This window comes from Dermacentor andersoni, chromosome 6, assembly GCF_023375885.2.
Source record: "Dermacentor andersoni chromosome 6, qqDerAnde1_hic_scaffold, whole genome shotgun sequence".
NCBI classification, from domain to species: Eukaryota; Metazoa; Arthropoda; class Arachnida; order Ixodida; family Ixodidae; genus Dermacentor; species Dermacentor andersoni.
The window spans coordinates 163,008,953-163,026,779 of NC_092819.1; the positions used below are offsets into that span (position 1 = coordinate 163,008,953).

General features: G+C 47.1%; 1 protein-coding gene across 1 annotated transcript in view; it reads left to right on the forward strand.

The window, feature by feature from the left end:
• Positions 1-7,098: 7,098 nt before the first annotated feature.
• LOC126523446 (thiol S-methyltransferase TMT1B-like) overlaps positions 7,099-17,827 on the forward strand; it is a 60,013-nt gene continuing 49,284 nt past the window's right edge. Inside the window, exon 1 of the mRNA XM_050172059.3 lies at positions 7,099-8,058. Coding sequence (XP_050028016.1) covers positions 7,684-8,058 — 375 coding nt within the window. The 5' untranslated portion in view covers positions 7,099-7,683. The remainder of the gene's footprint in view (positions 8,059-17,827) is intronic.

A 17,827-nucleotide genomic window follows, 5' to 3' on the forward strand; every position in this document is an offset into this window, starting at 1 on the left:
GGTGCACCCCCCCCCATTTTTTTTACTTTGATACGCCAGTAGTTAAAGTTAATACATCTTTCAGGTAGACGATCTATCTGTAGCATGTGTAAAAAGATAATCACTGGGCGCACTCTATGTTACCTGGATGTGCACTCGAGGGAGTACACAGCCAGGTAACATAGAGTGCCCACACAGGTAACATAGTGCTCCTATATATATATATATATATATATATATATATATATATATGTAAGCCAGATATATAAATTAAGTAGATTATTTCTCAAACTGGAGGCGAAGCGGAGCATCTGAAAGACGCCTGCTATGAGAAGCGTCTTAAACATTCGATCAACTATATTTGATGGTCTAGCTGGCACAAAACTTTCATGAAATTCTTGCATATTAGGTTAAATACTGCAAATTTCTGCATCTGACTTGCTACTGGAGAATAGCAGGTTGAAAAAGTCAGAAATACTTTATATATTAAGAGAATGCATAGCATAAATCATTATATACACCATCCTATTTCATGGCATGCTCAATTTTCCGCACAATACAGCCACAATTAGTGCCGGTCGGCATGTCTAGTGCGAGGGGGGCAAGCAGTGCCTTTTCCCTGAATCTGCCAGTGACTAACATACAGTAAAGATAGCTCTAACTGTACTATTCGCAAAAGATGCTCACTGCGCACATTCTGTTACCTACATGTGCACTCAAGTGCACATGTAGGTAACATATAAAGAGTGCGCATGCACCATATAAATTAATGCTCTATGTTACCTACGTGTGCACTGAAGTGTACACCTAGGTAACATCCCGCCGTAAACACAAAGGGCACATACTACAATAATTATAATAAGGGTTGTTTTCTTGGGGCAAAGGAAAGGATAAGTCAAGATTTAGTACTTGCAATGACTCTGCAGAGTGTATCAACGGCTGTCACACATTACAGATATATCTGCCTGTATTATATGTACAGACAGTTGTTATGTGCACTCTATGTCACCTACATGTGCACTCAAGTGTACACTCAGGTAACACATAGTACACACCCAGTTAACATCCTGCCGTAAACATAAAGGACACATCCTAGAGGCATAATAAAGGTCACTTCCTCGGGGTATATGTTAGGATGAGTAAACATCTGGTACACACAAAGTAGGCGTCCCGGAGGTCACACAAAGGACAAGGAATCATAAAGGTCACATAGGGCACAAGAAGGAAACATAAAGGAAACATAAAGGCAATGACCATTTTCATAGGGGTACCACCCGCGCCGCCGGCCCAAGCCTACAACCGAATCGCGCCAATGTGACGACATAATCCTCTATACGCAAGACGGCTCCTGCATTCCCCGAGTCCCGAAGATACGCATCCTAGGCATGTATATAACGGCCAACGGGTCAAACATAGAAGCTATTCGCAAAATCGAAGGCAAGGTTACAGCGGCTACCCGCCTGATCAAACGCATTACAAACAAGCACACGGGCATGAAGGAGGACCGTGTCATGCGCCTCCTACACTCTTTCGCAATCAGTCACATCACTTATGTGGCTGCCTTCCACAACTGGAATGTCACTGAAAGGGAGAAAATCAACACCCTTATACGCAGGACTTACAAGATTACCCTTGACCTACCGGAGTCCACAAGCACTGCTCGTCTGCTACAGCTGGGGGTATACAACACGCTTGGGAAAATCGTGGATGCGCAAAGAACCTCTCAACTCGAACGCATGTCTCTGACAGCCACGGGCCGGTACATCCTGCAGAAACTCGGCTTCAACTACCACGTCCAACACGGTCAGAAACAGGTCATTCCACCCGACCTCAGCGACACGCTGATTGTCGCCCCTATACCTCGAAACATGCACCCCGAATTTAATCGGGGCCGACGCCAGGCCCATGCCAAGACACTGCTGCGCTCCTTGGGTGGAAAGAGGACTGACTACGCGCTTCGTAGACGCCGCAGAATACACACGAGAACACCGGTTCACGGCGGTAGTCGTAGACGTTAGCTCCCGGCTTACGCACGCGTGTAGTGTCGCAACGGAATACCCCGAAACAGCGGAAGAGGTAGCGATTGCGCTTGCGCTTACCGACCCCCTCTGCGAGGTAGTTTTTAGCGACTCACAATCCGCAGTTCGCAACTACGCGCGGGGGCGCATTTCCTCCGAAGCTCTCCAGATTCTAAGGAAAGCTGGTCGACAGCACTTCGATAACACCCCGATGATATGGTTTCCAGCGCACGTCGCCACCCCCCCCCCCGATGAGGGCCTCATTAACTTGAACGAGGTAGCACACCGCTCTGCGCGAGAACTGACCCGCCGCGCAGAATCGGAGACCGCCTCTTCGAGTTCGGAACTCCTGGTTCAAAACACGCGAGAACGCCTGGTCAGGTACAATGACATCACCAAGCACTACCAGCTAGGCAGGCGGTTGCTGCCCCCACCTAACCCTATGCTGAAACGTCGCCAGGCAGTCATCTGGCGAAAATTGCAAACACAAACATTCCCCAGTCCGGTGCGATTGCAGCACATTTTCCCCGCGCAACATCCGACTGCTCTTTGCAAATTATGCCAGGAAAATAGAGCGACGCTGTCACACATGTTGTGGGAGTGTCGGGTTACATCAGCTACAATGGCAGTAGCTCCGGAGGCTCTTGCGTCGAAGTGGGCCGCCGCTCTGCGCAGCTCCAACCTCAAGACACAAGAGTGGGCTGTCCAGCAAGCCCGAGAGGCGGCGACGAGGCAAGGCCTCGAAGTCCCCTCATGGGAGACCTGAGCCCGGGTCGTCAAATTTGCCGGATTCAAAATAAAGTTGTTTCCATCCCTACATACCACGAAAACAACCTATTTCCAAGCATTCCCCTCCTGCCGAGACATATTTCCTGCACTTTAAGTGCACAAATACACGGGCTACTACGCGTTTCCAAAAGAGCTTGGCTACAATCGACGTGATAGTACGCCACGAATACACAGAGGTGGCCACATTACAGGCCCTCAACCAGACCATGCTGGACGCTCGAAGAATTCCTCCTACTCGCAATTCAGACAAATGCCTGAGTGCAAGGCCTGTATTCAGTCGTTCAGAAGACAGAACTTTCGAGTTACAAGTTCCTGGTGTTTGAGCTCTGTGGCGTTATCTTTCGCGCGTTCTGCCTGCGCAAGCAACACGCTCCCGTGTTATCATTCTTGGCGATTGCTCGTCACGTTTTCAATAAGCGTGAGTACCGAAAGAAGGTTTGAGTTGTTGTGGGGGCCATAAAAACTGTCACAAACTTGTCGTATAGTAAGATTCAGTACTCGCTAAACTAACATTGTCACCGTGACCGAGCTGCTTTTCGCTGTGTCATGACAGGCGCGGTAAGTGTGCCTCAAGATCATCCCAAGATGCAAGGAAATTAATTACAATCATGTTCGGTGTCAGAGAAAGCGTCACGAACTTGTCAGTGCATTAAAGCGCGAATCTTAACTGCGCAGCACGGCCGAGTTGTTCTTCGCTAACCGCGCGACAGTGAAAGGCGCGTCCACTGGGCTTGAACAGTACCCCAAAAAGTGAAGAAATTAGTTGCAATAATGTTGGCGGTTAGAGAAGGCGCCAAAACATGTCCCAGTAATATTCAGTGCACGTGAAACTGCGTCACAGTGCCCTGTGCGATCAGCGTGCCCGAAAACTACTGTAATAAAAAAAAGTATGGGATTTTACGTGCCAAAACCACTTTCTGATTATGAGGCACGCCGTAGTGGGGGACTCCGGAAATTTCGACCACCTGGGGTTCTTTAACGTGCACCTAAATCTAAGTACACGGGTGTTTTCGCCCCCATCGAAATGCGGCCGCCGTGGCCGGGATTCGATCCCGCGACCTCGTGCTCAGCAGCCCAACACCATAGCCACTGAGCAACCACGGCGGGTAACTACTGTAATAAGTTGAAATAATGTTGGGCTCATAGAAATCGTCGCAAACATCTCCCAGTAAGAGTCAGTAATTCAACTTAACTGTGCAACGATGGCCGAGCTGTTTTTCGCTGCGTCACAAGTCTAGGTTCCGTGGCGTAGGCCTATATAATTACTTGAAATGCCTCGCAGGCTGTCGAACAAAATTCCTCACCTTGCCATAGTCCAATAGTGCAGTCGTGGCATGCCGATGTGCAGAAGGAACGCAAGAATTCGCCGGGAGCCCAAAAAAACCAGGCTAAATCGAAAAAGATAAAAACAGGCAGACGGGTCGCCGAAAAGGCCAACGATCAGATGCGCAGCCGGTGTCGTTTGCTTCGGCGGCGTATGGCGTATCTGACGAATGACGCATGCATCTGGCGCGTCATTCGCCTGTGGCTAGGCAACGGAAGAAAAGTAAGCCGCAAAGTATAGTTTAATTTATACGCAGATATTTCTAGTTTTTCCGGGAAACAATAAAAAAATGATGCAATGTCTGTAAACTTCATTTCACATTCTCGTTTTCGATGCTCGTCGGCAGCAAACCGTCGGCGATAATAGACATCTTTAGTTACACGTACGTAGAGGCGTTGCGTACGTAGAGCTTCTACGTGTGAGCAGTGCGCATGCGTAGAACGTAGCGGGCGCGCGCGCGTCTCACGGACGTACGTGAGATTCCATTCTTTGCGTGCGTTTCTTGCGCACGCAGACAGCTTCGCGAGGGAGTTCCGCGAGATAACGAACAACCGATAGCGGGCCGCGCGCGCGCAGACGGCTCGCATCGAAACATGGCGATAGGATTGAATTGGCTACCGCCGTATTCACATTTCCCGATAGATGGAGCTACGGGGTCCGTCTTGGCTAGAGTTACTGTATGTGCTAGCATATACAGTAACTCTATATCTTGGCATGCGTCGCGTACGTGTAGCTAAAAGCGTTTCAGATGGCGTGCACGTAAGGTACGTAGGCTTTTCACGTTTGCGTACGTGAAGCCTCTACGTACGTGTAACTAAAACTGTCTAATACTAGCGTGACGTATTTCCATGTCGCCAGTTTTAGCCTAGTGTCCCCTTTTGTTGAAATCCTGTCTCGATAACTACAGCGCTTTAGGCACGAATGGGTGTGTGTTTCTTGCGCCTCCTCGTCGGCTCCAAATGCTTTGAAAAATTAGCGAAATACGTCACTTGCAGAACCTTGGTGGTTTACTTTTTAGAACGCCAAATCTATATTGTATGTTTGTTTTATATTGCGAGATGGAGAGCGATGACAAACGTCGGAGGCGACAGGACACACCGTCTCATTTTTTCTCACTCAAATGGTATGGATGTTCGTATCTTCCACAACTGAAGCCTCCGTCTTGGCATGCTTTGCGCACTTCACAACAGGTCCAGTTAGCTTTCTCTTTTTGCGAGCAGAAGACAAGTAGCTGGCACAGTGCGGAAGTATTGACGGCACGATGTGTCGTAACAGGATAGGCCGTCTAGGTTTGCCTAGAAGGACTTCGCCACCAAACTCGCCACAATACCGCCGCCTCTCTACGCCCCTTTCCGAGAAGTTCTTCTCGCAAACATAGTCACGAGACGTGCGCTGTCGATCCTTTCTTACAGCTAAGCTGTATACCACTACCGTCCAAGGAAATTTTCGTGTCGCTGGCGTGGTAAGCAAGAAAGGTAAAGCAGGCGTTAAGCACTCGACATACGTGGGCCGATACCGCAGATAGTGCAATGCAGGGCCTACCCGCGGCGGAGGTGAAGCAGGTGTTAACCACTCCCCATACGTGGGCCGATCCCAAAGATAGTGCAATGCAGGGCCGACCCGCGGCGGAGGTGCAGTTCGCCATTAAGGGGCCCGCATACACAGCTTCGCTAGTTATCCTTCTTCACTGAGTGGAAAGGCACTGAGTTTTTCGAATTGAATGAGCCCACAATATCAACCATACCCGGTCACTCGGAAGTTTGAATGTAATTACCGCTTCCTCGCAGGATGCGTAGCCAATGCAGCAGTTCGGCACGAAACATTTCCGCCCCGTCCTAGGAAAATCACGGATGGAAAGCGGTGGATTTTGTTGCAATGTGAAAAGCGCGCCAAGTCTGAAATGCCAGGCGCTGCCGGTGCAATGCGGTAGCCCGCGACGAAAGCCTGCAGACCGCGAAAGGAACTGAGGCAGCTTGCATGGCCAAGTTGGGAGCTTTTCCTCTCAAGGTCACCTACGCATGCTCTTGCACCACATGCGAGTGAGTGAACTGTGGCCGCGTCGGCAGGCGTCTGCTCCGGGATAACTACTACTAGCTCGTTTCAAGCGCACTACATCATGTACTCATTAATATCCGCTGATAAAATGCCCGCTACTTCGATTGGTTGACTTTGCAGAATGAAATCTGGGAAAACTTACATTTTATGAGATGATATCACGATTTTTGTGCGTCGCGTCAATAGAAGAACGTGTAAACGATGGCAACGTGCCCGACGCGTGTCGTGCTGCGGCGAAAACTGCGTTTCCTCCACGCCCAAGCGTAATTTTATCGGGCTGCCCTCGCGCGCCGTTGCGGCCTAGCGGATTAGTCTGCTCAAATACTTCTTTCGCCGTGGCCGTAGCACAACCGTCTATGTTTCATGCTGGTCTACCAATCGTGGTGATCGGAGTGTTGAGCAAGGCCAGCGGCCTCATGCGGCAGGCTAACGTAGATTTAGTAGAATTATTTTAACTCTATAGACTCGAAATGTGTGAAAATGATGCCCATGGCTGACTCAAATGTTGTATAGCGATTGGCGCTTAGCTGTTTTTCGGTTGCATTGATTGGCCGTAGGCGAGCGCTTTTATGTTCCCACGCCAAGCGATCAGTCAGTGTGATTTGCGCATTCACACCGGCAATTCACAGACGCCGGTTCTCTTCATCGAGTGAAAACCGATACAGTCAAAACAGCTCGCAACACATACACTGCGACTGATCATGCACGTCGGCTTCTTGTTCAGCCAAGAGCAATTTCCGCATAGTGTAACTGCTGCTGTATCTAAAGGGCACACAGTGGTTGTTCGACGACATCAACGAGCTAAAACATGAAATCGTTCCGCCGCACGCGTCGGCAACATATTCGAAGCAGCCGCGCGCCGGCTCGCACAAGCCAGAGAGGAGGAAAAGCTCGTTCGCGCCCTTTCCGCCTTGCCCGATAAAAGGTCTCGCGGAGACGACGGCGCCAACGCACGCGTGGTTCATGCAACTCTGAGAACGTTCCAGCGTGCCCTGCTAATTCGAGTGGTTCCTTTTCTCTTCTACAAGGAACTTCAGTCACAGGTGTACAGCATCCACAGCTAGACTCAGCGGTGATCGTATTCCGCCGGTGAGTCGTAAACGTGATCGCAGCAGCGAACACGCGGCACCTCGACGCGCTCCGTCGCCGTTGCGCGTATTTTTGTGCAGCGGGTGCTTCGCCGCCGTTTCCGGCCTGGATAGAAGTGAAACCGTACTGGGGGCCGCCGGCCTCAATTGCCCTTCTACGCGTGCATCGTGTGGCGCCTGTCATCTTCTACCTATTGAGTTAACCGCCGGTTCGCCCTTGGCAGGGTCATCTGCTTCCGACTCCGCTACAGCAGCACCGAGTATACTAGCGCAACAAGCGGAAATACCTCTCGAAGCTCACGCGCGCACTCGGCGACCGCCAGCTGCTTTCTCTATCTTTCGTTCGGCGCACATCGGTGGCCGCGGCTGCAAACCTAGGTCTGCCTTCTCCGCATATTTGTGAACAGTCACACGCCATTGCCATTGCGACATGGAGCGAAGGCTCCGCCGCGTCTTCGACTGCCTTGTGGTGGTATTCATCAATGGCTTCGGACTCCTGCTTCTGCCGCTGCTGCTGTTGAGTCTGCGAGCGCGCCAGTGGTTCTTCGTGCGAATCATGTCCGTCGCTGGCCTTCTGTGGCGAGACGTCTTCCAGGACACTCGACGCAAGGCGATCGCAGCGCTGGACGAGATTGAGTCCAGCGACCCAGAACTGCGCGCCGACGGTGCGATTCGAGTGCTCGAGATTGGCGCAGGCTCCGGTGCCAATTTCGGGTTCATGAGGAGGAAGATCAAGTACTGGAACGTCGACCCTAACACTGAGTTCCAGAATTCTTTCCTCGAGACGGTGAAAAAGTATCCAAAGGTTGGTGCATTCCGGATCTCTTTTAAGTAGAATAGTTCCTGCTATTACATTCCTGTTAAATTAGAGTATACACTATTTGAACTTGTCAAATACTCGTTTCGCTTCCAATATAACGGGTCACAACACTTACTGATGTTTCGTAGGATAGAGGTTGATGTTAGGGAGGACGGGTTTCGACTGAATCTGCTGTTGGGCAGCCGCTAACAGATAGGACGTGTTTCACTATGTCAAAATCCTGTTGTAAACAGTAACAGTAACACACACACACACCGTATTTACTCGATTCTAAGCACCCCCTTTTTTTCATGATCGCGATGCCCAAACTGAGGGGGGGGGGGGTGCTTAGATTCGAAAAATATAGAATGACCCCCCCCTCCCCCTTTTCGCTGCGACATGACGACGAGACGGGTGCGAGAAATAACATTTTATTTTGCAAACATCCAAAAGAAAAATCGGTGCAGACAGTGAGCCCTCCGCTTGTGCCGGATGCTTAGTCACTATCACTGCCACTCACGAGTCCGCGCGGCTCTGCAGTCCGGCTGTGCGGCAAGATCGCGCCGCGGACGCCGTTGCACCTCGGGACTCCGACGGCTCCGGCTCGATGACAGAGCGAGCAAGCGCGCTCGGCGGTCTTGGCTACGCGCTCTTCCTATCAGGTGCTTAGATTCGCATGCAAACATTTTTCCCAATTTTTTCTCGGAAATAGAGGGGGGTGCTTAGAATCGGGGGGTGCTTAGAATCGCGAAAATACGGTATATATCCGGTAGTATAAGAAAACGAGAGTACGACGTACGTTGGATTTTCACAGCATACTTCACTGACGTTTCGGCTGGTGGACCAGCCTTTGTCAATGTAACAAGTTCATGCCTTTGGGTTTTCTTATAAACCCGCGATACATGAGATAGGTTTGTGCACAATAATAACATAAAGATAGCGATACCACCAGCGAAGTTGGTCATAAGTTAAGAGATGGGATATTAAACATTACAGATAGTTGATATACATTCAGTAGTCGCGATAGTACAGCTAGATCGGCTGCGAAAAGAGAGATACACTTTACAACTAAACTATATCGGGGCATCTTCCGGCCGAAGCTAATCACGTAATATAAGCGGAAGTGGCAGCATAGTACCCACGTGGCACACAGCTCAGAGATCAATCGTTTGTTTACTATGTAATGCAATGCAAACCGCTCGAGATAAAAAGGACATTGGAAATGTGGCACGCACGTGCCAAACAGTAAAGAAAGGAATCGTTAGTTCGAACCCGCTGTGACGAAGAAGAAGTGTATTTGTTCGGTCGCTGTTTTTATGTGGTGCTCTGAGTTTTCTGTTGTTGTTTTTTTGACATTTACGGTTACCATTGACAACGATTGATTAACAAGACGTCGGGTGAAGATTCAACGAGCCCGGCGCCTTACAGGTACGACATTTCTTTTTTGAGGACCTGGCTATTACCCTGCCGCAACGGTGGTCGGAAGACGAGAACATCGTCACGAGCCTTAAGCTCGTCCAAATGTAACAAGCCATATGAATGATGCTACCGGCCGTAATGAAAAGCCTGGAACCTTGCAAGCGTCACAAAGCTTCATAAAGCCGGCACGTTTGGTTCTCCACAACTCGGAATCAACTTCAGCGAATTCACGAATAATGGCTGACGGTGAAGCTGAGAGCAAGAAACCTCGCCTAGAAGACAGCAAGTACGATGATACAACATCGAATTATGAGCTCAGTGATGAAGAAGAGACGGGTGAAGATGCACCATTTACTTTGATCAAGTATAAGAAAAAGCGAGCCGAAGGCATTCCGGTTGTCTTTCGCCCAACAAGTGAAGGCACTACTTTTTGGCAAGTAAATCCAAACCGAGTGTCTGCCGAAATAGTTTCCGCTGCCAAAGAAAAAGTACAGTCTTGCAGGACGACCAGAGATGGAATTTTCAGTGTAAGCGTTGCTTCCTTAGCATCGGCGAAACGCCTTTTGATGCTCTCAAGTGTAGGCGGCCTTGAAGTCAAGCCCTTCATCCCAGAGTCATACACACGAAACGTTGGCAAAGTAAAACATGTGCCTCTGCGGTATACAGACGAACAATTCCTAGACTTCTTGAAAGACGCAGGAATTATATCGGCACGCACAGATGAGGTATTCCCGCTAACAAGATGGAGCAGTAGTCACATCCACTTCACACGCTAATTCTGACTTTCAGAGACGATCGCCCTATTCCAGGAAGATTCTACTTGGGTTTCACCAGTCACCCTGTCGAGGAATACCTAGGACCAGCACTTCGCTGCTATAATTGCCAGAGATTTGGGCACATGGCGAAAACCTGCCGCAGCACACGTTGATGCAAGATCTGCTCAGGAGATCATGGCCACAAGGAGTGCAAGGCAGTTCAACCTAAATATGCAAACTGTGGGGAACCATGCCGCCTCCTTCTCAGGCTGCCCTAAAAAAAAAGCAGCTGCACAAATGCGTCGACATGAACTAATTCATGGACTACAACCGCGACGCAATGAACCCGCACCAAACCTTGAGATTGTTCATCCAGTGCCAGATCACCCACCTCAGCGGGCACCGGAACGACCACAGGCAAGAGCACCAATAAGCTATCCCTCCTCTAGAGAACAACCAACAGTGCAATCAAGAGACCAATCAACACAATCAGTCAAGCACCCAGTCTTACGCATCAGTGCTACGGAAACCCAGACTACAACAGACAGAAATACATAAGAAAGCTCTACGCATCTACTGCAGAAGTAACACCAGCTAATAGCGAACATACGACAGCATCGGTGACACAACTGATTTTGCCCATGCTTTTCGCAGCTCTTAAGGCAATCCTATCTGCTCTGCCGGAAGCAAACAACCTACCAGAAGTGAAAGACTTGTTGCCTCTAGAAGCACTATTGTGTCAATAATCCGGGCCGAACCTGCGGCAGGCAGTACATGAATAACCGCTACAAAGATCTCTCCATATTTCAGTGGAATGCCAACAGCCTTCGAAGGAAGTGTGCTGACTTTCGTAAACTGCTTTTGCAATACAACTTCCCAATACTTTGCATTCAAGAGGCGGGAATCAATGACTACTTTTGCCTCTCGAATTATGTGATATACAAGACTTCTCGTCAAGGTGCTGTTAGCAGAGTGCTCCTGTGCGTCAGAAAGGACCTACCATCTTATCAAATTCAGTTCAGTGATTAAGACTTCCCGGAATTCATCGCATGTAAAGTATCCTTTGGAAAGCTCTGTATAACAGTGATTAATCTATATCTACAGCCTTCAAACCGGATTTCAGTAGAAGCGCTAGTGGATATCTTCAAAATAGCTCATTGTAATGTATTTATATGTGGCGACTTCAATGCACACAACATCATCTAGGGCAGTGATGGTTGTGATGCACGGGGTAACGTTATTGAGTGTGCCATAGATAAATGCAACGACTGTTTTAAAAGATGGGTCGCCAACATTCCTTCGTGGATATAATTACTCAAGCTACATAGATGTTACCCTGTGTTCACATGATCTAGTGAATGGTGTGGGATGGACAACATATATGGAAACGCGTGGAAGTGATCATTTTCCCATCCTTGTTAATCATCCTAGCATGCACTATGATATCAGGCGTTACAGCAGACTAACGAACTGGCAAGCTTTTCGGTACCGCCTAACGGATCAAATCAGTCAACATGCAATAGTGGAAGGATTTACAGAATTTTCGCGGGATAATATGAACATATGCACAAAAAAGGTCCCAATTTCAAAAGATTATGCTGCAGTTGACGGAGAATGTGAACACCTAAGAGCCATCGGACGCCGATCCGAAAGGGCTTACCGACGGAGCGGAAGTTTAGAAGCATACAGAAACGCTCAGAAACTACACAATGTAATGCGCAGACGAATGTAAAATTTGGGCAAACGGCGCTGGCGCGATTTCTGCGGCACGCTGTCTCCTCACACGGTTGTCCCACGAATTTTTCTAGTAATTCGTTCTTAAAGCGGACCTGTAACACAGAGCTTCCCATTTCGTGATCTCGCTGTAGCTCGGGACACGTGTGAAATAATAGTTGCAGATGAATTTTGTCAGCTTATTTCCAGACCTGCTTTTTAATCGCAATGTGCAGAATTTGATATTTCAGTAGTGTTGGCTAAGTGAAAAATTACTGCTTGCTACTGCGCCCAACATCCTCAATTAGATCATACTTTCACATTAAGCGAGCTTCAATGTGCATCATGTCGCCAAAAGTCCGCTGCTGGGCCGGACGGCATTACGTACAATATGCTAAGAAACCTCGGACCGACAGGTACAAATGCTCTCTTGGACATCTATGATAACTTATAGATAGAGGAAACTGTACCTGACTCTTGAAGGTCGCTCGAATCATACCAATTTTAAAACCTTGTAAGACGCCCTTGTGCCTTGAACCATTCCACCCTGTTAGTTTGACAAGTTGTTAATGCAAAGTAATGGAGAAAATGATTGACGCGCGACTTCAATGGTGGTGTAATGAAACGAATGCGTTGTCCAACAACTTAGTATGCTTTAGAAAACATAGATGCACAATGGATGCAATATTAGATATAGTAACATGTGTGGAGAACGAGCGTGCACGTGGAAACATGACTGTAGCAGTATCCCTAGACATCAAGAGGGCATTTGACACTGTTAGTCACGTTCATGTTCTGCTAAGCATGTTGGAACTTGGTCTGTCTGGCAGGTCCTTGCGATGGATTTCTGAATTTCTCTCAGGTCGCAAAATATTTGTTCAGACGGGTGAAGGAAAGAGTGCTGAACATGTTGTCAAACAGGCAGTACCACAGGGAAGCGTACTCAGCCCCTTCCTTTTTAACTGTGTCATGGCTGATTTAACAAGAAGGCTGCCATCACAGTTAAAGTTTTCACTGTATGCAGATGATGTGTGTATTTGGACATCTGGGTCTAATGATCAACTACTTCAGATGGCATTGCAAGACGGCATAAATATCATCAACCAATTTTTGAGAGAGAGAGGAATGGTACTATCACACGCAAAGACAGCTGCATTGCCCTTCACTCGGAGGCAGTTAAAAAATTGCACTCTTAATCTGGAAGGACACCCTGTAATGATTGTCACAGAGCATCGATTTCTTGGCATAATACTTCATAGGCAGCTATCCTGGGCACCCCACATAAAAAAATCTCGAAAACGAGGTCAATGCCATAGTGACTGTACTTCACAGACTTGCAGGCACATCATGGGGCGGATCAGTATCGTCCATACTGAATGTTTACAATGCGTTAATACGAGAAAAAATTGCGTATTCTGCGCCAATCTTACACGGACTCTCCCACACGTCAGAAGAACGACTTCAAAAACTTTTAGCTAGAGGACTACGCCTACGTCTAGGAGTTCCACGAGCGACTTCTCCTTCTCTTGTAATAGGTGAGGCTCGCCAATCACCATTTCCAGTTATGCGAACTACAGAAACACGCCGGCATTATTTCCGTCTTCAAACCCGGCCTAAAAGCCACCCATTGGCTGTAGACATAATTAAACGAGATAGAAGTTGTGTTCATATAGAAATTCAAGAAAATCTTCACATATTGCCAAGAAATGAATTTTGAAACTCAGACATCGAATCTCCTCCATGGCTGCTTACAGTTCCAAAAATCGAATTGTCAGTAGATGGGATATTCAGAAAAAGAGACATGTTCATTCAAGCTGCTATACAGACGGCTCCAGTACAGCAACCTCTTCAACTTCATCATTCATCATACCGCACCTCAACAAACAAGAATCATTTAAGTTATCTCGTGTGACTTCGTCCACAACAGCTGAACTGTTCGCAATCCTATGTGCGATAAAATGTATATTGTCAGTAAGAGATGCGCAAAAATGGGTAATTTGCAGCGATTCACAGGCGGCTCTAACATCACTCTGCAGCACAAAGGGGAAAACATTCAGTGACGGTATAATATATGAAACACTTAAAAGCCTCACAAAGGCAAGCGAAGCGAAACATACAATAGCATTCCAGTGGATAACAGGGCATTGCAACATCCCTGGCAACACAGCAGCCGATGAAGCAGCACGACAAGCGCACCTCAAAGATAATACGGCTCCGCTCCCAATATCAAAGAATGAATTGCACTGCATTATAAGGACAACGCCTTTCAAAGTGTCTAGAAACACTTGGTTTGGCCAGATTCTAAGAGCTCGGACTTATACCATATTGATCCATTTATTGAATTCAAATTTTCATTGTCATTAGATAGAACTATGGAAACCCTTATTCATCGATTAAGGCTAGGCACGGCCTACACAAAGCATTTCTTACACAGAATTGGCCGAGCGGAAACCCCCGAATGTGATTGTGGATTTGTAGACGAAGATATATATCACCTCCTTCTAGATTGCCCACATCACGACACACCAAGATGCCGACTTAAATCAGCGCTAATTAAATTAGACCGCAGACCTTTCAGTTTAAGCAAACTTTTGGGCCCTTGGCCAGCAACGGCCTTGCAGAAGAGCGCTTTAAAAGCACTAAAGACTTTTCTTGAAGACAGCAGCATTGTTGGACGTTATTAGCGCTTTCATTATTCCCTTCTTTTCAATGTCACTGTATATATGCATCTGTTTGTGAATTATGTTATGTTGACTGTTCTGATGTGACTGTATGTGATAATGCATTCACCCGATGTATGTACCACCCGCTGACTAGACAATGTGTTATTAGGCGACAGTATCGTTTCTACTTTTGAGACTTTCTTCTACATAAGTGTGGATACATTTACCTTGTATATTGTATGTACCATGTGTTCCTTACGTCATAGTCTTCCTGTGGAAATGTTGCCTGATAAGTCCTGGTGCTTGTGTGAAAATATTATTTGATATGTAATCTTGAACCCTGTATGATGTATGACGGAACCACCCAAGAGATAAGGAGTAGCCGGCGCCTTAAATTGTGCGCCAACATCTTCTATCATGTCAATAAAAAAAAAGTCGTTAGTTCACTAGACATTACGAAGAAAACCACTCGAAATCGATAAAACCGTAGAGATAGTAAAGCGCCGCGCGACAGTACAGCCAGAATTCAGGTGATGCGCACTGCTCAGTAACCGCCATAGCGAGCAGGGTGAATGATGAGGGATTTTGTGGGCATGTGTTCGGGGAATACTGTGTCGTGTAGAGACCGTGAAGGATGAGGAGTTTTGTGGGCATGTGTTCGGGGAATACTGTGTCGTGTAGAGACCGTGAAGGATGAGGGGTTTTGTGGGCATGTGTTCGGGGAATACTGTGTCGTGTAGAGACCGTGAAGGATGAGGGGTTTTGTGGGCATGTGTTCGGGGAATACTGTGTCGTGTAGAGACCGTGAAGGATGAGGGGTTTTGTGGGCATGTGTTCGGGGAATACTGTGTCGTGTAGAAACCGTGGACATTAGTGACATCGGATTCACGTAGCTGTGAAAAAAAGGAAAAGAAAGTAAACATGGTTTTGAAAGAAAGCTGCGTCTAAAAGCAAACATAGGAAGTCATGGCCAATGTCAAGCATGCTTAGTAGGCACGCTGGTTAGTGTGCCTGTGCATTCGTTAATGCCAGATGACACGCTGTTAAGCTTATAGATTAGATAAGACTGGCGGACTTCGCGATCTTGATGGGAATGAAAGCCTGATTCAAGTATAGTGGCCCTGTCTTTTTCGAAAGAATGCCCTGAAAGCGAATATGTCCTGATTATGGTAGGTTAGGAAGCGTATTAGCATGCGATCGGTGGTCATTAAAGCGTATTCGAAAGGAGGATCTTGTTTGGCCGATATACTGTTTCTGTAGACTGTACACTCAAACATGTATATAACATTCGAGGTGTTGCAACTAAAGCCTCCACGAATTTTTAGGGTAAACCCTGAGAACGTACTAATCACTTTCTATGTGGTTTGTATATGCGCACACACCTTGCAACGCGCTGTGTTGCACGGGGCGCAGCCAGACGTCTTGTTGTGCTCATTTAATTTTGAGGATGCTAACATATCGCGGAGGTTCTTACACCGTCGGTACACGACGCGATGCGGTATAGGAAGGATATCTGAAGGATGTTTACTTTGGGAAAAGGTATTCTGGTGACGTTTCAATATAGAAGAAACTTTTGGCGCTGATGCCGAGAATGTTAGCACAAGATTGGTGTTAGTACGTCTTTTGTGTAAACAGTTTCCGCTAAGAATATTGGCTCTGTTCAATTGATCTGCTCGGCATATGGCGTCGTCTATTAAATTTGATGGATACTGCCGTTTAACGACAGCACTTTTCAATTATTCGCAATTATAAATAAAATCTTTGCGATCGGAACACAATCGCTTGAAGCGGTGAGCCTGACTGTAGGCGATACCGGTTTCGCAGTGTCGTACATGGCTGCTCTTGAAATCTAGAAGCTGTTTTCTATCAGTATGTTTGCGATAAAATTTCGTCAATAGTTTACCTTGGGATAGCGTAACTGTGACGTCCAGAAATTTAACCGAAGTTAACGAGTGTAATTGTGCGAAAATTTGATTGAAGGGTGAAAGTGATTGAACCCTTCAATGAACTTTAACAGGCTAGCCTCCCCGTGTGCCCAAATCAAGATGTCGTCAATAAAGCGCTTATAAAGGAAAGGGTGTAGGTTAGTAGTGGATAGAAAATCATTTTCCAGAACACCCATGACAATATCAGCGTAATTTGGGCCTATTCGAGTTCTCATTGACATAGTACTGATCTGAACGTAATGGCGATTATTAAATTCAAGGTTATTGAAAGCTAAAGAATAAGCTTTAACAGCGATCCGAGGGTTTCTTTAATAACATGTTCCTCAAACTGAGAATCTTCATAAGTCTTACGAACTGCTGTAATTCCATCGGGCATGCGGTAGGTTAGTAGTAAGACACGTGGCGTCGAGGCTCACAAGGATTGCGTTATGTGGAATTGCAAGATTTAATGCATCTTGAAAAGTTATTGGCATCCTTTACAAATGACGGAAATGTTCCGGATATCTGATTAAAAAGAGAGTCTATGTCGCGTGATGGGTTCTCAGCTGTAGTGTTTAGGCCGGAAATAATCGGGTGGCCCGGGTTACCTTGTTTGTGAATCTTCGGGAGCAAGTAAAATCTGCCAGGCACAGGACTGAGTGGTATAAGTATCCGAGCAGTTCCCTTTTTTTTTTTCATCTAGTTTCGCTCCTTTGGTAGTGCCATAAGCGTATCCTTCAAAATGGTCTTAAAGTTATCGGTTGGGTCGATCGGAAGTGCTTTGTAGAAACTGGCATCCGAGAGTTGTCTGGTAGCTTCCTGTATATAATCCTGCTTATTAAGTAGGACAATTGCTCCTCTCTTGTTTGCAGGTTTAATAACAATGTCATAGCTATTGCTTAATTGTTCTAGCGCAGTTTTTTCCTCCTTCGTCAGACTCAGTCGGTGAGGAACGCGGGTCTTGTACGCCTCGAGGGTATCACGTAGTGCAGCATTGATGTACAAATACAGGCATTCATAGCGTTGCGGCGGTGCTGTCCAGCGCTTGTGCGTGGGCACAGGTAGTCCAGTCTCTCTAGAACCTTCGCGGTCATGAAAGTACTCATTAAGGCGCAAGTTTCGGCCAAAGTTGTGTACGTCTTTTAAAAGCTCAAATTCACGGAATCCACCTGAGGCTGGACAAAAAATAACACCCTTCGATGTAGGGGCGTAGACCTGTACGACCTTAAATTTGTACTTCTTATTAGGTCTTGTTGTGAAACTTAATAAGAGGTACAAATTGAAGGTCGTACAGGTCTAC